General features: G+C 33.4%; 1 protein-coding gene across 2 annotated transcripts in view; it reads right to left on the bottom strand.

Annotated features, from left to right (window-relative positions):
• LOC133181822 (sodium/calcium exchanger 3-like) overlaps positions 1 to 25,728 on the bottom strand; it is a 60,642-nt gene that overhangs the window by 9,680 nt on the left and 25,234 nt on the right. Inside the window, exons 3-6 of one of the 2 annotated variants that reach the window (XM_061316444.1) lie at positions 17,556 to 17,656; positions 9,510 to 9,539; positions 8,481 to 8,599; positions 7,296 to 7,395 (exon numbers count right to left, since the gene is read on the bottom strand). In XM_061316444.1, coding sequence (XP_061172428.1) covers positions 7,296 to 7,395; positions 8,481 to 8,599; positions 9,510 to 9,539; positions 17,556 to 17,656 — 350 coding nt within the window. The remainder of the gene's footprint in view (positions 1 to 7,295; positions 7,396 to 8,480; positions 8,600 to 9,509; positions 9,540 to 17,555; positions 17,657 to 25,728) is intronic. The other variant, XM_061316445.1, reaches the window with a different exon arrangement.

Below are 25,728 nucleotides of genomic sequence, written 5' to 3'. Positions count from 1 at the left end.
CCAGGTACTCTGAAGTTGATATTAAAAGATGCTTGAGTTTCTGACTGACAATATCTATGTGGTTTTTGGAGACCAGGTCTTCCAACAATTTGTTGGAATTCCCATGGGTACTAATTGCACCCCTTCATAAGCAGACCTATTTTTGTATTCATATGAAGCAGAATTTATTCAAAATCTTATGCACAAGAAAAAGAAAATGCTTGCTGTGGCCTTCAACTCAACATTTAGATACACTGATGACGTATTATCAATTAACTATTAACTATAGTTCTTTCCATTCATATGTCGACACAATATATCCAAGTGAGCTTGAAATAAAAGATACCACAGAGTATGACTCATCTGTTTCATATTTGGATATTTTACTAGAAAAAGATGTTAATGGTAATCTAACAACAAAGCTTTATGATAAACGTGATGATTTTAACTTTTCAATCATCAACTTCCCTTACTTACAGCAATATACCCTCATCACCTGCATATGGGGTTTATATCTCTCAGTTGATTCGATATGCAAGAGCATGCTTTACGTATGAACAATTTTTAAAAAGAGGTAAGTTATTGACAAACAAGTTGATGAAACAATGATATCAACAGTCTTGTTTAAAGTCATCAGTTCACAAGTTCTATGGTCGATACAATGACCTTGTGAGCAAATACAATCTATCATTAAGTCAAATGCTGACTGATGTTTTTCATACTAATTGTTAGGCCATTATTTACACACTAAATTGTCGACAGATTTTTCTGCTATTTCCCGATCATGACAAGGAGCACACGGTATGTGTGACCAGTCGGAAGGGGATGCTCACTCCTCCATGGCACCTGATCCCTCCTCTGATGTTTTACAGATCCGTGTTTACCCTGCTCCTGATTTGTATTGTTTGAATGGACTTTCGAGCTTGAATACTGTTCATTATCTCCATATATTTCATTAAAGTATATATTGCAAATTTGCGATATATATGTTCTACTTCAAGTCTGACTAATGAATATGTTCAGGGAAGTAATAAATACAAAATTTGACTTCAATTTCTTAAGTTTTCTGATGAATTGAATTTCAAATATGAATACTTATAAAAAAAATGTAGGTTCAATATTTTAAATTTCAATAAAAATTCATTATAAAAGATGTAAATATTGTTATTTTTAACCTCTACAGGAAAAAATCAGTTTGTTATATCCATAAATTTGTTATACCAGAATTCGTTATAACTGTAAAACTTTACAATGCATTGTTAAAAAATTTGCTGGGAATTAAAAAAAAACTTCTCTTCTGTAAATTCTCTATCCGGATTTGCACTGTACAAGTTTTACTGTAGTTTATAAAGAAAAATTCAGAGATATACTTATCTTTATTGTGTTAGGAGAATACCAATCACATCTACTCTGGCCTTTCTGGCAAGCTTGGAAAAAAGCCTCGAATGTATTTACCTCACAGGATGTTAAAATTTTATACAAGATGGAGTCGCTTTTTATTTATTAAATTACTGGATAGACAGAGTTGAAAGTCCCTTCTGTGGCATATTTTAGATAATATCTTCACATTCAATGAAATTTAGCTCCATACTTTACAGATAAGAGATCTCCCTACATTTAATACAAAGTTTATGAAAAGGGAGTTGTCATGGACGCCTATGTAACACATTCGAGGTTGTTTTTCCTCCTGTCAGTAAGGCCAGAGAAGTTGCAATTGAGAAGAATACCATAGAACAAACACAGAAAAAAACACTGCACAAAGTTCTTTGTATATCATATATGTGCCTTTACACTTAAACACTGGTACTAGTCTACCCTTCAAATTTTGGTTTTCATATATAATAGACAACATTAATAAGTGCAAGAGTTTGATGTGGGGTATATCAAGGGTTGATTGGGGTCATCCATCTTGCATACTGCAATAAAAAAAGTTATGTTCTAGACAAAGTTTTAATGACAAAGGGTCCTCAAGTAATGGCCTACACAATATTTGGATGAAGAAAATGAAGAACAGACAACAATATGTCTCCCCTTTAAGGGGAAGACATAATTTACAAAATCTAGTGTGATATTCTTCTAGGGACCCTAATTTTAGATGATTACACTACTTTAAAGGCATAAAGCAAAATAGAAACATATGATTATATATTTTAGTTAGTTACATTAAGTTACAGCTTTGCTGGTATTTCCACATTTTTATCACATGTTTACCCCTTTATCCCGTGGATATCACTCATTGGACATTTTTTTCATATCCCCTTCCTGTGACATCACAATGGGTTTTGCGTGAAAATGATAAATAAAATAATGTGGATTCATATTTGAAAACAGTGTAAAACATTGATAGTGATGTATAAAACATGTGATAAAAAGAATCTCCCATGATTTGTGGATGGATATAATTTTTATCCAACTTGTGTGTTTTTTATCCCCTCGCCAAGGCTTGGGGATAGAAAAAAACCCACACAACTCGTTGGATAAAAATCATATCCAACCACAAATCATGTGAGATCCTATATATATTCAATCACATTACAAAGATATTAGATTATCACTGTATTATTTTATTTATTTTCAGTCTACGAGTACGTGAATTTTTATCAAAAGCTACTTATAGACAAGTGTAACAAATATTAAAGGGTTTTTATCACGTCTCAAAATTTTTGGATATGACAAAGTTAACATGCTATTAAAAACATATATGTAAAAAACTTTGTAAGAAAATTAATATTTTTGATGTTTCAGCGATTCAAAGTTTGAATTTCTCAGTATGCATATTTTGATCGCTGGTGTTACGCGCCATTGCTCTGACGTCATAGGTGTCAATCCTGGTCAAGCGAAGTACTTATTGTATAAACAAAAGGGCTCATTTGTTGTGTCTATTAAACCTGTTAGAAAATAATTAAGAGATAATTAAATAATTGATAGTTAGTAACATATAATTTAGGCTTTAGGATGCACAAATGTGCACAAGAAAGGTTTCAGGAAGAATTTTTTTCCACATTTCCTGGACTTTGTCGAAAGATGAACACTGATGAAAGGGGGGCCTTTTTCTGCAAATGCGATGGCGTTTATCTTCATTCAGAACTATCATTTATCAATCACGATTTTTTTTTCTGTCCTGTAAAATATTTTAAAGAAAGATACCTTTAAAAAATAATAAATGAAAACACACATTTTTTTAAAAGTCGCACTGAATCTAGTAGGAATGTTGTGAACTTCGTAACGGCGTACGGCGCCATTGAAAAAGTGTCATTTCTAGTACGTGATATTCACTGCTGGAACAGATAGAAGATATACAGGATTTATTTATATATAATTTAATTTTGTTTGTATTCTAGCCTCTGATTGGTTAATATCCAAAAAAGGAACACAAATTATTTCTGTATAACCTGGTTTGGTATGGGGACACCCCCCCCTGACAACCAGCTGAATCATCTGTATCCATACAATCCTCTCATTTCCAGTCCTCGGGATTCATGGAAAATTCCAGATTTAATAAATGTACCAAACAATAATTCAATCTTACCACATGTAAACAAACAACAAGGCTGCTAGGCCTATGTATCAGTTTTTACCTCCCCTTGCTTCCCATCACTTCCAGAACTTCCATTACTACGGTTGTATTATTGAGCGGCAAATTTGAACTGATAAAAAGCAACGAAATTTTACACCCATAGTTATTTAATGATTTTAAAATTAAATTATAAGGAATGACTCTAATTCTTGGCCAAATTATTCGAGTATAAACTGGTTTGGGTCAGTTTACGCTGTTTTATAATCCGCTTCGCGGATTATAAAGCGTAAACTGACCCAAACCAGGTTATACTCGAATAATTTGGCCAAGAATAAGAGTCATTCCTAAAATAATTAATTAAAATACTAATGAAGGGGAATTTAAAATTCCCATATTTATAAATGTTTACGAAGTTAAACTTTAGTAATTCGTCCTATCTATCTGAGTTGTCAACGGCTTCGTCTTCGGTGACCTCTGTAATTTTCGGCATATTTTCTGGTTATTTCTCTCTGCTAGATGTTCATACATAAAAGATTGACCGTCCATAACCAAAGGAATATAGTCGATGTCAAAATTTCAACCGACCGTATTGTGTATTCTATTTATTTAGCGTAAAAATCTATTCACTATATTTTGTTCTTATGATAAGCTTTACGAGTTCTATTGACCATTGACACCTATGATGTTTCAGTACCACGTGACCCCTATCTAATTAGTGGAGATTTTTACTTCGAGGACCCAATATTACGACCATTTTATCATCTAATTTTCAACAATATTTCATAATTAAACGATAATTATATGTTTCAGGAATATAATAGTGTTTCATTTTTAAGAAATTTAGATACATGATAAAAACCCTTTAACAAATGAAAGAGTATAAACAAGTTTTAGAAGTAGTTGAATTTTTATGAAGCTTAGATATTATATTGAAGAGCATTTCTGATTATGGAAAAGTGTAACATTTTTATCCCCAAACTTCTGCACAGAGATTCATACATACTTATAAATAAATTAATATTTAAAAAAAAAAAATCATGTTTTTCTTTAAAAATTTTTTTTTTTCTTCACTCAACAAAAACTACCCCCCCCCCCCCCCCCCCCCCAAGCAGCTGGTGTACCGTTTATATTTGCTTCAATCATTCTGGATTTCTTAATTCCTTTGTGTTAAAAATTCTTTCTTCAAATACAGAATAAGTTTTTTTTGTGATGTCTATCCTTGATACGTCTGAAATGATGTTGACACCCCTCCTCTCCTCCCCAACCCAAAAGAGTAATACTAAGATGAGTTCAGGACATTAAGCTGGAAAATATTGAACCTAGATTTTCCTATCAGATATAATGTTGGGAAGGGGATTTCACCTCAATATGGAATATTGACCCTCCTCCAAAGTTTCAGTGTTGGAGGGGGATCAATACTCATGGCCATTTTAACATTGTGACCACCTTCTAAGCAATGACAATGGATGAAATAAACCTTTTTCTGTGGGGACAGCAAGGGTATCAATATGTTGTGGATTTGTTACCATTTTTCAAAAACAAACAAATACTGTAAGAAGATCAAGGAAATCAATTTTTTGAAGTTTATATACTGACCCTCCCCCCTATTCAGTAAAAGGACAAGGAAGTTTTAAATATTTCATGGAATAATATCTTAACCTTGGAATTAAGAATTAAAAGACTCATAATTCATAATTGAAATATAATGACCAAACTGGGGACGGGAGATGAGGTAAATATTGTTACTTTAAAAACAAATGAACTTTGATCAACACATAGTCATCCAAGGGTATATATATATATATATCAATTTTGGATTTAATAATACTCTACAACAATAATCTCTAACATACTGCATGTAATTACTGTTTGTTGTACACCCAACCACCAAAGCTCAGTTCTTGACACTTGGAGTTTATATCTAATATCTCCACTCTCCAGATTTATGAACTGCTTTGATAGGAATCTAACATAATCACAGTTATAAAGAACGAAGACAGAATATATGAGCTACCAAACAGCACTGAAGCACAAGTGGTTTGTTAGAACATAAAAACTCTACTTAAATGCACACAGTGGTTAGAGCCTATGGTAGAATGGTTAGACACACTGACAGACAGACAGACCATCTCATGGACACAAAACATTACCTGATTCTTTGTCTGCAGGCAAATGTAAAGCAAATAACAAGTCAGTCAACACACTGCAACAATGAAATTATCATACACAAAGGTTAAGGCCAGATAAAAATTAAATTTTAGATTCTCATCCCCACCTACCCCTCTTCAAGTGTTTTTTATTTGTTTTTTTTTCCAAAAGTATTTATTACATTTAACTCAACAACAAGACGCGTAGGCCACAACTCACATGAGTCATTAATCCCCATTCTGTTCTACATCAGCAGATTTTTTTTCTCCTTTATATATTCCTTTGTTAAACTTTGATCACCCATTGTGGACCCTCCCAACTTTGATCCCTTTTGTGACCCCGCCCTACCTCCAGGGGTCATTATCTGAACATACTAGAATCTACACTATGCTGGAAATCTTTTGCAAAAGTTTCATTTTTATGGTCCAGTGGTTCTTCAAAAGCAGTTGGCATTGACCACTATCAAAGTTAAAATGTTACTCCCCATTTGTACTAAAAGTTGCATGTTACTATTTATAGCATGAATATGTGGAGAAGGGAGATGAGCTGTTTATATGTAGGGAAAATATGCCAGTATGGAGAAGGCAGAAAAAGCAAAAATAACAGTTATAATAAGTATTGATACTAATAAATACCATCAGCAAGTAAAAGTATAGCAGAACAATACAACATCTCGTAGCAAATGACAGTTGTATATTTCATACAGTTGTATTGAAAAAGCTTTTTGGCAGGTTTTAGAGGATAATAGTTCTAAGGAAATGGTAAATCTTAGAACTGTTCAGCATAGGCTTTCCTACAGAATATTTTAGACACCCTGCTTTGCAAAATTTTGAAAATATTGAACATGTCAAAAACAAAAAAATGGATGTTATCATGTAGCTGAGGACAGTGGAAATCTGATATTTTCATACAAATGAATTGAAGTTGTTTGTCAAACTCAAAGGTATTTGGAGAAAGGCCAATGAGAAGTGGTGACTGCCACATACAGCAAAAGCATGTGCAATTTACTGGGATCCACACCCCATTTCAAAGCAGCAGTTGTGTCAGTGTGACATGTGCTATACATGCATGTATACTTGTAAAATCATTAACATTGTGAATATTTTTAATAAGAAGAATCTTCTGTAGATATTTAAAAGAATTAACAATAAAAAATCTATTCATATTGGCATTGACAATGTGAAAATTTTGTATCATCAGAATTTTTTATTTAGATATTTTTCAATGATAAAAAATGAAAAAAATCAGCCCGCCCCAAATTTAAGCACATTAGGATGAGAATCTAAATTTAGATTCATGTACTTGGCATAACAGACATACATCTGGCAGTCAATTAAAGGTTTAAGGACAAAGGAGCAACTGAAACATTTTGAACTATCTCCAAAAAAAAGGTACCGGTATATAAAGCAACATTTGTCTAAATTTCACTGTAAAAAAATGAACTTCAAGGAAAAAAATCATAATACGCACCATTTCAAGTTCAACCAAAGGCTGCTTCATAAATATCTAGGATGATATTTTGCAACCGTTTTCTATTCAATATTAATCTTTGGAAGAATTCAAACTTAAAAACTTAAAAATTGGGGAGGGACAGGGTAGGGGACTTTCCAATGCTTTATCTCAGACAGTTGTCTGGGCATGCTTGACCTACCTGCACTGACAGTAATGGCCTCAAGGAACTGTTCCCTCCAGGAGGAGGTACCCACAACTAGAGAGACATTGGCCTTCTTTAACAATTTGTCTACCACATTCTGTAAATAAGACAACCTCAAGACATTCAACATCAAATTCTGTATGGCAAGATGAACTGCCTTTATTGGAGAAAAATAATAATTATTAGAAAAAATATAGCAAGTTTGAATACAATGCTGAAGGAGTAAGCATGTTTAATTATGGTTCCAGTGTCATGTGATTTACATTTGCTGAAAATACTTTCCTCTCTGCTGTTCACCAATTATTTTTTTAATTGAGCTGTTTTGTCGGCATTTGGTTTGCTGTCAACTGACATTTCCAGTAAAGATGCTATATATGGTGTTATATTGCAGAATTTTAGAGAACAAGATGCCCATGGGCCACAACGCTCACCTGAGTAACTTTGGCTCTGCTGTTCTGCATCAGATTTTCCTCCTTGTAATACCTATTGTGGCCCCACCCTATCCCTGGGGGTCATGATTTGAACAATTTAGAATCTATAGTATCCCAGGATACTTACACATAAATTTAAGCTTTTCAGGCCCAGTGGTTCTTGAGTAGAAGATTTTTTTCTATATATTTCAATGTAAAACTTGGATTCCTTATTGTGACCCCACCCTACCCCGGGGGTCATGATTTGAACAATTTAGATTGTACAATACTCCAGGATGCTTCCACGTAAGTTTCAGCTTTTCTGGTCCAGTGGTTCTTGAGCATATTTTTTAATGACCACACCCTATTTTTGTCTTTTCTTAATTATCTCCCCTTGTAAGGGGACTTGGCCCTTTATTTTATTAATTTAAACTTCCCTTCACCCAGTGATGCTTTGTACCAATTTTGGTTAAAATTGGTCCAGTGGTTCTTGAGAAGAAGTTGAAAATGTGAAAAGTTAACAGATGGACGGATGGACAAAAGGTGATCAGGATCGCTTACTTGAGCTATCAGCTCAGGTGAGCTAAAAAGATCAAATGTCTTTTGAGTAGTGTGGTGTGGCCAATTATTTTCTGAATTAAAATTGTCTTGAACTGTCAGGCAATCCTCACTTGATACAAACCCATGTCACTAATTACAGCTTGTCCATTTATATCTGGGTCTTTACTGAATTTGTTAATCACTCTTTGTATCTATCAATAAAATACCTGACCTTGAACTCGTAGCTTTCCTGGATGTGTACACAGAGAGTCTTGATATCGCCTAGACGTGGTTTGGCCAATTCTGACAAGTGCTCCTCTTCTTGCTGGGCCTCAGACTCACGTCTCCCTAGTAACCAAGCATTATGGTGACAGTGAATATCACATCAAACATTCCAGTTTTAATGAAAGTTTAATTTGCTTTATAAAATTGAAAGTTTTCCCCCGTATGAACCAAAAAAAATTATTCCATTTATTTTGTAGCCATCTAATGGCAAGGCAAATTATATAAGGGAATGAAAATAAATTGAATTCCAGTCATAAACTGGAGAATCGATATTGTCTTTGACTTGATTATCTTTGTCAGCTTTTATCACAATCCCTGTTATTTTCTATCTAAATCATACAGGTCTTCTGGGGTTCTATGTGAATCACACAAGTTGCTTGTGTAGGAAAACATTCAATCTAAATCTAATTCAGTTTATGAAATACAACTAATGTTTATGGAGGACACAAAGCCAGTAAATTTGTTATTCTAAATCACTCCAGGTTCTGCAAGTAACTGTCATCTTAAGCTCCAAAATCTATGGAAACTGTACACACTTTAAAAAAAATGAATCGCATTTTCCACATAAATTTCATTTCCTAAATTAATCATAAAGCTGGATAGAAAGGTATAAAATCCAATAACTGTAAGAAATGTTTACACACAGAATGTACCAAAAACAACTAGATTAAGAAAAAACACATCATTCCCCATTTAACTAAAATGTGTGTAAAAATACATCTCTTCAGTTAAAAAAAAAAAAAATAACAACATGAAAATAAAAACTTGATCATGACTTGCTTCTTTAATAAAATTAGTGTTGTAAATTAGCCATGGCTAAAATTATGCTACCAGTAATACTGCGGACATGCAAGGCATACAAATCTCTCTGATGATTCAACTGCTGCAAAAACTAGTGGAAACCAGTATGGCCTTTACATTTAGACTTGATTAAAATAAATGTACATACAAACACAAAAATACACTGAATACTTATCTCTCTCTGGTTCTAAGTCATCCTCATTCTCTAAAATTCAATTAGTGGTTTGTAGAGTCATAAAGTTCATCATGCTTCATTTCTACTGCTAATAAGGAGTTTATTTAGTACATTTATAAGTAATTAGCCCACCTAGACATATCATTGAAGTACTAATAACTAATTAAAGCTTTATAGCTTTGCAATTTGATATTTTTTTCTGATAGCATTAATTATTATTAAACAATGAAATCAAGAATTAGAACAAACCACATTTATCCTGTTTTAATTTAATAATACAAATGATTAACAGAGGCAACACCTGTCATGTTCAAAGACTACATTGATATGAGTGCTATATTCAGGAGCTCTCTTCAATATCAACTAGCATGATGCATGATAGAATTAATTCCAAAGAATGCATGTGCAATTGCTAAAGTGCATTTGAGAATGATTCCATTTAATTAATTGGTGTTTGATGCATCAATGTTCTAGAAAACAAGAGGTCCATGGGCCACAACAATCACCTGAGTCACTATGACCCTTCTGTTCTTCATCAGCAGATTTTTTTGCCAAATACAGTCAAACCTCATTACCTCAAACTCAATGGGACTAAGAAAAAACTTTGAGATATATGAGGATTCAAGATATCTAGAGTAAAATACTTAAAGAATAAGGGGTTGGGACTTCCAAATCACTTCGACATATCCATGGTATTTAAGATATCAGTGTTCGAGATATCGAAGTTCAACTGTATTTCTACATAAAACTTAGATCACAAATTGTTGCCCACTCTACCCCTGGGGGTCATGATCTGAAAAAAAACAAATCTACACTACCAAAAGATGCTTCCATATATAAATATGACTTATCTTGACTTTGCTGTTCTTGAGCAGAAGATTTTTTGAAGTTTTCCCATGTATTCATATGTAAAACTTTGATCGCCCATTGTGTCCCCTCTCTACCCAAAGGGTTCATGATTTGAACTTGAACCTATACTATCTGAAGATGCTTCCAAACATGGCTTTGCTGTTCTTGGGAAGAAGAATTTGAAAAAAATTTTCCTCTTTATTCCTATGTGAAACTTTGATCGCCCATAGTGGCCCCACAATACGCACTACGCAGGGGTCATGATTTGAACGAATTTGAATCTCCACTACCTGAATATGCTTGATTTTAATATGACTAATGATGGCTTTGCTGTTCTTGAGAAGATTTTCTCTATAGATTTCTATGTAAAACTTGATCCCCTGTCTTACCCCTAGGGGTCATGGTATGAACAAATTTGAATCTACAGTATGTCTCACACAAGTTTCATCATTTTTGGCCCAGTGAGGTTCCTGGGAAGATTTTTTTTAAATATGACACCAAATTTTCACGAATTCTTATTTATTTCCCCTTGAAAGAAGGCATGCCACTTCCTGTGAACAAACTTAAATCCCCTTCACCCAGGTATGCTTTGTGGCAAGGTTGAAATTGGCCCAGTGATTCTTGAGAAGAACTCAAAAATGTAAAAAGTTTACAGGCAACAGAAGACACTGGATACTTTTTGATCAGAAAAGCCCATTTGAGCCGAAGGCTCAGGTGAGCTAAAACTATTAAGATTTTTTTTGGACTGGACAGCCTGCAACAACAATGACAACACACAATGAGCAAGGTTCACTTAAGGTCTTTTTTTTGGCCCTGTGAAATTCTGAAAAATCAAATTGCTTAGTTTTAATTGACAGCGCATTAAATATCACTTGGAACCTTGGTGACTGCACATCTATTGAAAAAAGCATAATTTTCTCAATAGTCAATATATGTCATGAATGCACCATTCCCATATTGTGACAATTTCTTCAACTGGCCAAAAGATTAAGCTATTTTTCAATATTTTGTATGTACAGCACAACATTTGATCCAAAATGTGCAATTACATAATGAAAGAACTGTTTCTGAACATTATAAAGCATGTTTTATTTTTTGGATCAAGGGGTGTGCTCATATTTTTATTCTTTACTGAAGGTAAAAATATACATTAATGAGAAATGTGTCATCTGCCCTTAAAGGACTTATCGCATGTTTCCAAATTATTTGAAATTAAAAGCATAAAACATTCCTTATGACCACAGTTAATAAATTTTGTGTTTTTTTTACTGCGGATAAACCGCGGTAATTAACCAATTATTGACTCAAACGAAAACCCCTGAATTAAAAATCTAAGTTAATTAGATAGTGATCACATGACCCTGTGACGTCAAAGGCGACAATGGCTGATCAGCTCTTCACGTTAATCTTACTAAAATATATGCGATACAACCTGAATTTCCGCGTTGTTGATGACCAAATCACTGATTTTATGAAATTGAATATCCAACATTATATATTTAAAATTGTCCGCAAGAAAAAATATGAAAAATCTGTTAACGTTATAAAATTAGCAGTGACAATAGCTAGGGAGACACAGCTAAGATGAAGAAACTTGCCATCACAATACAGTTTGATTTAATTGTCATTTTATCACATGTATTAGCTTATTTGATTCATAAATTTAATATTATATAACTTGGTTATTCTTCGTTTTTAACATAATATTAATTTAAGCATGTATATATGCCTTCATATGTTCTGTAAAGGATGGCGGTCTTGAAAAATAATTTTCCGATCACGAAAGATTATTGTAATCAGAGCTACAGACTCGAAATGGTTGGAATAAAAAAAACCGAAAATATCTCGAAAGCCTTATACCTTAGAACTAGTTAATGTTTCTATAGTAAATGAAAAGCACATTAGGAATTAATTTTTTTCAGCATTTTTTCGTAATTAATCTGCATTTGTCGTTGATAACTCCATAAATAGTGTGCATATTCTCATCTCTCTATCACTGAATTGTCGCCCATGATGTCAGAGCAGTATTTTGCTGAAATCTGACTGAAATATGCATATTGCCGTATTTGAATTTCAACTCTCAATATCTCTCAAAATGTTATTTCAACAATGTTTATTGTATTCAGTATTTTAATAAACAAGGTTGTAGATAATATTTTTTTTATAAAATTACGATTTATGAAAGATCATGCGATAAGTCCTTTAACTATCCCACTCTGAAGCTCGGTTCAACTTGCATTTAAGAAAGTTTCCCAGTGCTTCAGTTTCTGGATTTTACAAGAATTTCAAAATATTTCATCTTAACACCCCCCCCCCCCTTCTTTCAGAAAAACAAGAGGTCCATGGGTCACAATGCTCACCTGAGTCAATATGGCACTGTTCTTCATCAGCAGATTTTTTCAAATTATATATTCCTATGTAAAACTTCTATTCCAGTTGTTGTGACCTAACTCTGCCCCCTGATGTCATGTTTTTTTAATAGACGTAGCCCCCCCCCAAGTCATGATTTGATCAGATTTGAATCTACACTACCTCAAAATACTTCCATATCAATGTGACTACACATGGCTTTGCTGTTCTTGAGAAAAAAGATTTTAAAGAATTTTTTCTAAAAATCCATATGTTATAAACTCTGCATTGCGGCCCAACCCTACCTCAGGGGGTCATGATTTGAACAAACTTGAATCTACACTACCTGAAGATGTGTTTCCAATTCAGTATGACTAAAAATGATTTTGCTTTTCATGAGAAGATTTTTAAGGATTTTTCCCTACATATTCCTATGTAAAACTCCGATCCCCCATTTTGGCCCCTGGGGGGTCATGATTTGAACCTGCACTACCTGAGGATGCTTCCATATTAATATGACTAAACATGGCTTAACTGTTCTTGAGAAGAAGAATTTTTAAAGATTTTTCCTATATATTCCAATGTAAAACTTTGATCCCTCATTGTGGCCCCACCCTACCTCCCAGGATCATGATTTGAACAAACTTGAATCTACACTATGTGAGGATGCTACCACATCAATATGACTAATGACAGCATTGCTGTTCTTTATAAGATGACTTTTGAATATTTTTTCCTATATATTCCTAAGTAAAACCTTGATCCCCGATTGTGGCCCCACCCTACCCCTGGGGGACATGATTTGAACCAATCTGAATATACACTATGTAAAGAAGGTTTCATATAAGTTTCAACTTTTATGGCCCAGTGGTTCTTAAGACGAAGATTTTTAAAAGAATGCCACCACATTTTCACTAATTTCTTAATTATCTCCCTTGAAAGAGGGTGTGACCCTTCATTTGAACAAACTTAAATTCCCTTCACCCAAGGATGTTTTGTGGCAAGTTTGGCTGAAATTGGCCCAGTGATTCTGGAGAAGAAGTTGAAAATGGTACAGTAAAACTCGGTTATAGCGAAGTCCTGGGGACCTGTGAAATTACTTCACTATATCCGTAATTCATTATATCTGTATTAGTTGAAGGAATTCGTTAAATTTATATAGCTGGGGATACAAGAAAACTTTGTTATATCCCTGAATTCGCAATATCTGTGTTCATACTAAACGAGTTTTACTGTGAAAGTTTATAGACGAACAGACAGATAGACTATGGACAAAATGTAAGCAGAAAGCTCACTTGAGCTTTTAGCTCAGGTGAACTAAATATATATAAAAAGAGATAGGATTTGGCATTCAAAACTTCTGTCCTAAAACCTTTACATTCATCTGGCGAAAACTAGTTTGTTGGTTTCAGAATAGACATACATGTTAAAATTTATATAAATATATACATATATATGTCAAAGTTCTCCTCCTGTAAAATTATAGCTTTGGTACACATTCCAGTATTAACTGGTATCATATTAAGGTGTCCTAAAACTGGGATTAAAAAAGTCATTCCCTCACACATTTATTAATGGCCTGTCTTTCAAATCTCAAGTTATTGGGAGAGTGACACTTACGTCTCTATTTTAGTGATATTGAACATCCCCATAGGGACAAATTCACCAGAGATTTATGTAAATTTCGATAATTTCCCTGGCAACAGTTCCAATAAGCACATATTTGTGTTAACAACCTTATCCCACCAAAACATTAACACTGCAATACTGGAATAATATCATAAGATATCTGCATTCATTCACTGGTTAAACCACTGTGTCTCAGTATATTGATCAAAATCTTCCTCTCTATTATGTAAAATTGGTTTCCATTGCAATTTTCAAGTATCCTGTTAAAAAGTTTGCTTCTAATATTAATTTTGGTACAATAATAATTTTGCCTTACATCAATCAAATCAATGAAGCCTATTAAATGAGACCATGAACTTCAAATGCAATAAGAATTTTTATTCCTCTTAAAGAGTATATATATTACAGACTTTTTAATATATTTGTATCAATTCTATGTAATGTTCATAATGTGTGTTGTAAAATGTTCTGTTTTAAATGTATATTTCACTTTAATCTTAAATGTCAATTTAATTTTAACTTTTTCTATCCCTGACACTTCACAGGACTACAAGTACCAGAAAATAAAAAGACACACCCAGCATTTCCAAATAATTATGAGACTCCTAGAATTTTTTTATCAAACTACTTCATTGAAAGTGTTCCAAAAATCATAAAGGACTAGATAGGCTAAGACCCCCTTTTGGCCCTGTTTTTCGAGGTCTCTTGGAATTATGCAACAGTTCTAATCAAAAACCTGTTGTCATTCCTGTTTCAAAATGGGTATTGATTTTAAAACAATTCACAGATTCACAGAGGTCACAGAAAAAAAAAGGTCACAAAATTTGTCAATTTCTGAATTTTCTAATCTGTTACAACAATCAATATTTCCAATAAAATTCTAATAAATGGCTAAATAAATACTTCAAACAACATCTTTAACAATTTTATTTTTTTTATATTCACGTTTGTAGGATTTTGGCATCCATATAAAATTACCATGATAGATGCTTCTAGTTAATCTTCCAATGATTGGTTAAATAATATGTTTAAATTGCAAGAACCAATGAAAATAAACGTCACACTGAATCAATGAAGTAGGTTAAAGTGGACCCAAAGCAGATTTTTTGAACAAAAACGGTATAATTGGAAAATACAGAGAGACTTTAAAAAAAAGGATATATATTTTAAGGCCCTGTCACACCAAGCTGCGTCCACATGGAGTCATTAAGGCGTTGTAAAAATGTTAAAATCGCAGTGGAATCGCAGGAAAATCGCACAAATTTCTGTAAAATTTTTACAATGTGAAGATGTCACGGCGTCCCTACGGCGACCCACGCGTTTCTACGGCGTTCTCACGGCGTGTTACTGCGTTCCCAATGGAGATCTCTTCGCCATTGACTGCACTTCCGCGGAGCTTTTACGGCGTGTTAAGAGTTGTCACCTAGCGTTCACGGCATTCTCACTGCGCTTGCTGCATTCACAATACGTCCACGATGCGTTCTTCACTATGGATATATATTCAGATGGAGTGTAACACATTTTTTTTTTAAGATTCGAGTCACATAACGAAAAGACTTCAAAAATGATATATTTGAATAATTTAGTACTAAATTACTGTTAGTTTTATAATTAAAACCCTTCTTTTTTCAATTATATCAATTCAGATGTGTTTTTTCTTTGATTTTATTAAGAATGTAAAAAATAAACACACTGAAAAGTTGTTATAAAATTTATAAGTAATTCCATCGCAACTCCACTGAAACAACAGAACAGGTTCTGGTGTAATTTTTACTTCCCAATTCTACTCCCATGCTCCTGGCCAGGAGTGCAACAAATACGTTAAAATTATTGCTGATCAAATATGAGGCCATTGCTCTTGTTTTGTGAGCTGGCTGACAACGCTCTAACAACGCCGTGAAAGCGCATTGTGATCGCCAACGTACGCGGTAGAGACGCCAAGGGAGCGCAATGATCGCAGAAACAACTTCTTGTTGTCGCTGTGTAATCGCAGTCAAAAATATCACAAGACAATTAATCTCATTAGAAGTGCCGTAAAAGCGCGATAGAAACGCCGTGACATCTCCAAGGACTCCGCGAGGTCTCCGTGGAAGCGCAGTCTACTACCACTGCGTTCATGCTGCGATCATGTGCGTCTTCACTGCGTGCGTACGGAGCTCCCACTGCGTTGTTGGAGATCTCACCGCGCTGCTACGGTGATCATACTACGTTTCTACTGCGTTCTTATCAGACGGTGATCACACGGCGCGTACTTTGTGCATGCCCAAAGTGCGCGCCGTCCCCTGGCGTTCTAGGAGACCCTAATCGACCCTACCGCGTTCAGTGGAGATCTCGCCGCGTTGTCACGGCGCTGTAGGAGACTCTACTGCACTCACCTCGGCGTTTTGCATTTTTTATGGACGCCGTGCAATCGCCGTGAGGACGCATTCCCCGTGTGACAGGGGTTTTAAAACACGAAAACAAATTTAAATTGCAGAATTCTGCTTTAAAGTGGGAAAAAAAACATGTCTGTAAAACATGTATCCTCTAAAGCCCTTATTTACAAACTATCACAATTATATCTGCCCATACCGAAATAAGTTATAACTAAGTTATAACTTTTCTGTAACTTTTTTTAACCTCATGAAAAAGTTACATTTTAGTTATAACTTTTCTGTACCTAAAATGGACTTAGCCATTTTTAGATGTAACTAAAATATAACTTTTCTGGACTTTGTCATTTTACTGTATAACTTTTTTGTACCTTTTGAACTTAGCCATTTTCTGGTGTAACTAAAAGATAACTTTTCTGGACTTTGTCATTTTACTGTATAACTTTTTTGTACCTTTTTGGACTTACCCATTTTCAGATGTAACTAACTGTTTCGATTTTTATATCAATTAAGAGACCAAATGTGGCAATATGAAAGGTTTCTCAGAATAGCATAAATATATTTTATTTCCTTACATCAGGCCACATTCTTAAATAAACTTTTTATTTCGGAAAAAACAAAAAAATAATATACTTCTATATCTTCGCAATTTCAACCAAAAAAAAATTTCCTTGCATTACATATCTGTATATGAGTTAAATGAAATGCACATCAAATAAGTTACACAGGGTAAAATTTCTACCAATTATCACTCATTACTTGGAATTCTGACATAAATTACTGATATTATGCGATGAACAATAATAGACTAGTTATCAGATAAAAAAAAAAACTAATAAACAGTTACCTGACCCTCTCCGAACAATAGTTGGTTCATCCAAATGAATCTGGAAAGCCTCATTCTTTTCATATTCTTCATCATCATAAATCTTTAGCAAAATGGTCTTTCTGAAGAAAAGAAGACATTTTTTTAAAACAAGTCTTTACTAATTACAGTTTCTATATCAAATCTATCTAAATATTTTTTTTAAGATTAAATGGGTGGGGTTCTTATAATGGGGGAAGTTGCTCAGGAGAATGCAGTACATGTATTATTATCCCCTCACAACGGAGCTGGAGGGGATATAGTAAAATGCTTGTGTGTGTGTGTGTGTGTGTGTTAGTTTGTCCTTGTGCTGGAAGTGACAACATAATTTCCATAGGGATCTAATACTGCCTTGATTTATATATATGCTAATTTCGAGGGGATGCTCCACTTTGCGGTTCTCTTATTTAAGTCAGTGGACTTAAATAGGCTTTTTCTTCATTCAGCAGGATTTAGCGATTTTATTTGTATACTATAAGTATCCATTTCATGTGACATTGAATACATTGCAATTTTACACAGTACCTGCATGTACTTACAAGTCAGCAAAAAATATATTGCATTGTTTGTTACAAAAGAAAGCAAAATAACAAAGTTGCCTTACAGCAGAAGGATTATAGCACATCTTCACAGGTAAAAGCATGAAATTCTCAGCTTTATAGTTCACATGCAAAAGAAATCTTTTATTCTTCATAATTACTCTATGGTACACCAACAATAAAACATGTTCTCTTGATGCACAAGTTCTTTTTTATTACATCTACCCACTGTCAGACCAAGTCCATTGTCTGAATCCATTTACAAAAAGGTAAGTAAATGTCTACGGAAGATACAAAAACAGGGACCTCATCATGTTCATACCAATATAACTAGCCTGGCAAACCATACAAAAAACATTGGTGGTGACTTTAATTTATTGTTTGTGACTTTAATTTATTACTTTTCCAAATAGATTCTGAACTTGCCAATAATCAAACCCAACTTTATGCTAGTATTTTCTGGTAGACTGTCTGATAATAGTTTTATGTGTCAAAAGCTGGATCTCTTGACAACATCATCAAGTCTGTCTTCAGCAGTAGATAATACACATCTGTTTTTCATCCTAGACTGAGTACCTAGCCCTTAATGGTGTACAGATGTGAGGGCCAATTTTGTACATACCTCTATTGAAGATATATCAGGAAAAAAGAGCTCCTCTATTTGTTTGCTGCTCAAAAAGAATGCTATGATCAATAAATGTGACTTTGTCCCAATGAGAAACAGAAAACTTGATTCTCATGCTACAAGTCTTACGTCAGTCAGGGAAAAAACTTTTAACAAAACTCAATCTTTGTGAGTCGGTATCACAGTGTTATGTCACTGAAAGGTTACTTGTATGTCATATTACACATAACACAATAGGCATCCTAAATGCCATGCAATACTTTAGTATATTAAGCCCACCTTCACAAGGTGTTGCATGCCAACTTAAAAAAAATCTATAATACATTCTGTATGACTACATATCTCTCTCTGGATGGTTTGGGAAATTCTATTAGAATCAATATGTGTTCTATTCTGACAACAGCAAATCCTGACAATTATCATTAATTCTTAATTCTGTACTTATCAGTGGTGTATACAATGTAGAGAAATGAAGAATGGGGTCTTAATTAATTCTGATCCTTTGATTTACACATTACATCTCCCATATTCACTCTGAAGAGGTTCTCTTCTCAGATACAGCAAATAATTGTTCAACTGTAAACAACTTAAACTTCCCAGATCCCCTGAGAAAAAGCTTGTATTGATCATTGTTGTTCTTCTTTTATTTTTTTTTAAAGTGAATAACATTTTGAGGCAACAGGATTGGGAAAAAAAGAAAACATTGCATAAATATAAATGCCTACTGCCCGCAGAAACTATTTTCATCAATACACAATGATACTAGCCTTTACGCAAAATGAAAAACATGGCTAGTACCCCAAACCAATAACCACAAACCACAGGGTCTAATTAATGAGACAAGAGAGTTCTAATAAAAAGCTAGATGCAGTAGTTAGAATCAGAGGCGTCCACTACTTGTCTGAAGCCTAGCTGTCCTGACGTTATGCAGCCATCCTTTGGGAAACATTGAGAATGATTGTGATGTACCACTCTCCTAAATACAGACAAACCACATCTCCTGCCTCTGCCCAGGGAACCGTATGATGTGCTGTTTTACATGTTTATTGGTTAGCTTGTAAATGGTATATTGAAATATATACTCAATTCCAATTTTAGCTTCAGTGTGTTTATATTGAAAATGGCATTATGATATTCCAATTTTTTAAGTAAATCTGAGACACATTGATATGGTCCTGATTTCTCTGTCACACTGGATCAGCTGGTATAACCCTGGCAAACATCCATGTTTCCAAAGCTTGTCCCCAAGAGATTTTCTTCACAAGTGAATGTAGAATTTCTGCATCAAACTCATTTACAGTGTACTAGTAACTAAATATTTTCAGTTCGTGTCAGTGCATTTCAATGGTACCATCAACTTTGGTTCCATGCAGAGACATTCTATGGAAGGGTATAAATTGTACAAATGTTAGTTTTACAAGTTTGACTACTACTACAACTATTCTGTACAGCTTTATTTTCACAAAGAGCACCGGCCAGTATCAGAATTCCTACAGAAATGCCAGACACACTCATACTTCTGGTATTCTGAAAACCCATCTCTCTGACTATCACATTATCATGCCTTCACAAACATGATCAAAGTTTCCTTAACAATATTAGTTTCTCTGCATCCAATTCAATTTATCAACTAATCCATACATTCACCTGTTGGCTTGTTTTTATGAAAAACAGCAAAATCATCAAAGAGACAGGAATCTAGTGATTGATAATGCTGCAGTGCATTTTCAAAGAATGCTTAATAAGTCTGTCTTGCTCCTGGAGGACTTACCATCATCGCTAAACAACAAGAAAAATAAATACTAGGCCTTAAATCACAATGATCACATTTTCACTGACAAAACACTCAAGGTTTAATTACTATCCAAACAAAAAAAACTACCATTCATCATCTAAGTCTAATATCAACAAATCATTAATATTGGCAAACCACACAATAAAGCAAGAAAAAGGTTAGGACATCTCTTTATCTTGCTTTGTCCTATTCAGAATTAGGATACATGTATTGTCTTTAGATATAAGTACCTATCTATACCCAGATTTTATTTATTTTACCAAAAAAAGTAATATATAAGGTTGTTAATGAATCTAGACTTAAGGACAATCACAAAATCTGCTCACCAAGTAAATAGACTTTTGTAAAAATTCAATATTCGTAACACTCACAATCAAGTTAATTGTCAAGGTCCCTAGAGTATTTATAACCTGGAGTTGCCAGGTCACAGTTGGAAAAAGTCTAATTAATTTCCAATATATTTCCATTGCAAACTATTTACTTTGTGAAGGCTCTTCTGAGATCAATGCTCCCTCCATTGATTGCAGGGAGCAGGACTTTATACAAAGCTCGTTCTATAAGAGTGTAATTAAGCTTCAATCAACCATGCTCTGATAGGACCAATTTCAAATTCATATTGCACTTTGCCAGAAATTCTACAAAGACCAAACAAGAGAAATTACACAGCAAATAAAGAGTCATACAGTTAAAGTCTTCATTAAATACCTGCTAAATTAATCTGTATACACTGAAAAATAAACACCACTACTTTCTGCACAGCATCAAGTGTACTTCAATGTCTTTGATTCAAAAAAGTTGATGGAAACCTTTAATTTTGCTCTTGTTGAATGTTATAAGATTAGTCAAAAAAAGACCAGATTTAAAAGACCACAGAAAGAACAAGTTCTATAAGTTGTAACATGATAACCTAACCAAAGGTTTAGCATTGGTAAGGTGACATTTTAGAATTCTACTTGTAACATTATAGCCTGACCAAAGATTCAGTATTAGAAGGGTGACAATTTATACTTGTAACATTATAGCCTGACCAAAAGTTTAGCATTAGAAATTGACAATTTAGAATTCTACTTATGACATTATAGCCTGATCAGAGATTCAGTATTTGTACCTTGATACAATTTTTTGTGCATTATGGTATACCTTTAAATGTATCTTTTCATTTATCAATAAATCCTCTGAAAACTTTTTTTTTTCTAAAATGATATCAGTTACCAGTATACCATAATAATACAGTATGTTTAAATATCTAATTGTCAGTATTCCTTAAGCATAGGATTGTTTTTGATAATACTGGCTCATTCTTCCCAGATTACTTCAGATGGTACATGCTTATTCAGGAATTGACTGGTATTATGACATTTATCAAGATGAAGTGTAAATAACGGCATATAAAGGAAATTGAAAGAAGCATTATCTCTGCAAACATGATGGAGATATCAGGCAAAATTCAGATAAAGTTCACCATTTCTCTGTGCAGCATACTAATCAACCTGGCAGCTTCTTCTTATCAGTCATCAAACACCAAAACCCCTTGTCACTGGCTATGTTGTATATTCCAGTAGTAAACTCAATTTATTGCTTAATACAGAAAGGAATTTGAAATACAAAATACTATTCCTGATCTTTGTGTAAAACAAAAACACAATAATACCATATACTGTAGATTACTTATTTTTTGCAAGTACTTATTATCGCGAAATGGCTCCTATTTTTTAAAGTCGCAAGAACAATAAATTGCAAGTGGAAGGTTGATCTAGAGGTTTTACATTGATTTCAGCACCATATAAATAAATTTAAAGTGAGTAATTTTATTTGGTCTCAGAATTGCAAAATTACGCAATAATTAATTAGTGGTGCACAAAATCTGTCCCTAAGAAATACGAAAGTGGCTGATTAGAGGTGCTCAAATCTGTCTCTAAGAAGACAGAAAACGGGAGCTTACCAGAGGTACCTTGGTACTCAAGATCTGACCCTAAGAGATACGAAAACAGATTTATTAGCAGCTAGTGCTTAAGATCTGTCGCTAAGAGAAATGAAAGGGGGCTGATTAGTGGTGCACAAGACCTGCCCGTTAAAGGTGGAATAGAGGGACTAATTAGAGTTACAAAAGATCTGCCCTACGAAGGAAGAAAAGATTTACCCCTGTACTACATGAAGTAAGAGGTGTACAAGAGATAGGAAAGGGGGTTGATAGAGGTGAACAAGATCTGCAACTCAAATGGAAGATGAACTGACTAAAGTGCACATAAATAATCTGCAACTGTAAATGAAATATTTTAAGTAGGTATAAAACAGTGCTAAAAGTCATACTTTCTATCAGGTTGCTAAATGACGACCCAAAATTATATTTGGTTGCCAATACATGTATCACATTTAGTATATTATAAAAGCAAAGAACAAACACTCATAAATATGTACATGTACCGGGTACATGCATCTTTTTTTAAATAAAAGATTACTTATTAATGTGACTAAAACAATTTGCTAAGCTGAGGCATTACCAACTTATGAAATATTGTTATTACACAGAACCACCCATATGGTTGTGCACAGAAGAACACAAGTGATTTTATCCTAAAATTAAAGTTAAATCCAATAAAATTCATTCAAGTTTGACTGATGTGTGCATCAGGTGGAAACTTTGAGATTGGAACTTTGTCAGCTGTTTGTTATGTTTACTTTATTACTATGAACCTTACCTATTAAACACTGCTGTTAATATCGCCAGAACATGATGATATGCCAGCAATATTGACCAAATGCTCCATTAACAATTAAAAATTTTACAATATTTGGCAGTCGTTCTATACAGCATGCATTCTCTATCCAGATTGAGTTATCTTCCACTACGCTTCCAACACCTGTCAACACTTGTGGTATTAGATTCTTGTATGAGTTTTAAACAGTGAAAATTTGAAAATTAAAATAGTAATTTATTATTGTAATTATCGATAAAGATGATAATTTATCATTTATTTTAAATCTATCAATCCCTCAAAATGATTACTTTTTAGGGAACTAATTTGCAGAGAAAAAATTAAAAACTTAAAGAAAAAATCCTTTTAAGGGGTAATAAATTAAAACAAATCATGTTTTCTGATGAGAAATATAATTAAAAACGATTATTAATAAAACTTTTAATCATTTAGAAAATTTCAAAGAATCTTGTATACATGTAACAAGTGTTGACTGAGGTGTATGTGGAAGCTTAGCAGGAACAACAACTCTGGATAGATATTGATACAGCATGCTGTCAGAACATTAAGTAATCTCAGTCTTTGCGATGCTTTACAAAGTTTTAGGAATGTCTTCAAACATTTTCTTGATAGAGAATCTTGGGAAAAAAGTAATCTCGAACCCCATCATAAAAATGGACAATCGCCAGCCCAAATTTTCTCAGTTGCAAAAATGCGAGTTGGTTTTAATATCTAGCTGCAAAATTAATTTTATGGTTGCAAATGCAACCATTTTAGTCAAAACTTGGAGCAAGGTAAAAGCAACTTGATGGGAATATTCTTTCTATACCGAAATAAAAGCTAAAAAAAAGAAAAGAAGAGACTTCTCTCTCTTTATATCTTTAGAATAACTGTGTTTTAATAAAATGTACTACCTTTTAAATCATTTTGCAAATGACAATATAAGACTAGAATTCAATAACCTGAGGCTATATATCTTAATTAAGAATACTTCTTTAAGCCCTGCTCTTAATATCTTGGATTATTTTTTTTAGCCCATCAAAGTAATCTCAAATTTCAGATTTGCCAATAAAAATCTAGAATACTGAACCATCTCCACCCAAAAATAATATGCCAGTGTGGGAAAATACATCAACTGTGGCACACACAGTATATCATTATCTGTATTTTCTTTAAATCAGAGTTATCTCTTCCCACAAGATAAGGGAGGGTATCTTTACTGGCCAATCAATCTGTCTTTTCAAATTCATCCCTGTTTTTATTTAATACTCTCAATATTCCTTCTACATTTCTGAAATTAACTTCAGTCATAGAGCTAAAGGTGCAAAGCCTCATTTTATTGTAGGAAAATTTAGTGCATTTTATCCCCCCCCCCCCCCTTCTAAAAATGTGAAAGAAGCATCTACATTAGGATATAGTATATATAATTTACATTATTTTTACATCTCAAAACAGAAAAACAATTGCATTGGAAAGCTCTTTAAAACACACACACACAAAAAACATTTAAATTGGGTTATGCATGAAAATGCATATTTCAATGGCTACCATGAATACACATATATTTAATTAGTTATTACTCTAACATTCACGAAAACTTCATTAAAAATTAAAAAAAAAAAGGAAAGAAATTAAATAGTGCTACATCACTTCATTCAAAATGGTCTTAGAGACTCTCATCATTGCCACCGGAATTTTGAGTGTGAATTGAAAATTTTCTATAAATATCAGATCGATGATAATAAAAAGACACAATTCCTATTCAGTTACACCACTTTAAGAAATAAACATTCAAGCATAAACAAGTGCAGTATGGTGTACATTCAAATATTCTACCACTGAATCTTCATTTTCACTTTCGTGTCTGAAGTGATATAAGCAATTTATTGAATCCATGTCTAATGGCTTATGCAGTTCATATCAGAAATCACAAATCCCTCTATGTATCTGCAGATTATGCATCACTTGGTTGGAGAGAAGTTTATTTACTATTCCTGTTGGGTACATTATTAAGGCTTGATTACTGAATATTATTAACAAAAAAAAAAATGTCTGCATGGACACTAAAAATCTTACAATATTTCACAGAAGGAATATGTGACTAAACCTTTTTTTTTATTAACAGTTAATATGCATTTATAATTAAAAATATATATACAACTAAATTTAGTCATTCTTAAATGAATCTATGTGAGCTCGCATATTAAGTATTTTAAATATATGATAAATAATATAATAATAGAATACTACATACTAAAATCCATATCATATATCATATCAGCCAGAGTGGCCCCATATCAGCCCAAGGGCCTTCATATAGGGCCAGTCGGGCTGATATGACATATGATATGGATTTTAGTATGTAATATTCTCTATGAAATTAACTAGACTGCCTGCTCAAAAAAAATTCTCATGTATATTTGTATTACTAAAGATTATATAGAACAATATCCAAAATTCATGAAAATTATGTCTCACTTATAAATACCAAATCACCATC

The sequence above is a fragment of the Saccostrea echinata genome, unplaced genomic scaffold (assembly GCF_033153115.1).
Source record: "Saccostrea echinata isolate AGI-Se365-2 ecotype Australia unplaced genomic scaffold, CSIRO_AGI_Sech_v1 ptg000009l, whole genome shotgun sequence".
NCBI lineage: Eukaryota > Metazoa > Mollusca > Bivalvia > Ostreida > Ostreidae > Saccostrea > Saccostrea echinata.
The sequence above is the reverse complement of the archived record's forward strand: the minus strand, read 5'-3'. Positions and strand labels throughout refer to the sequence as shown.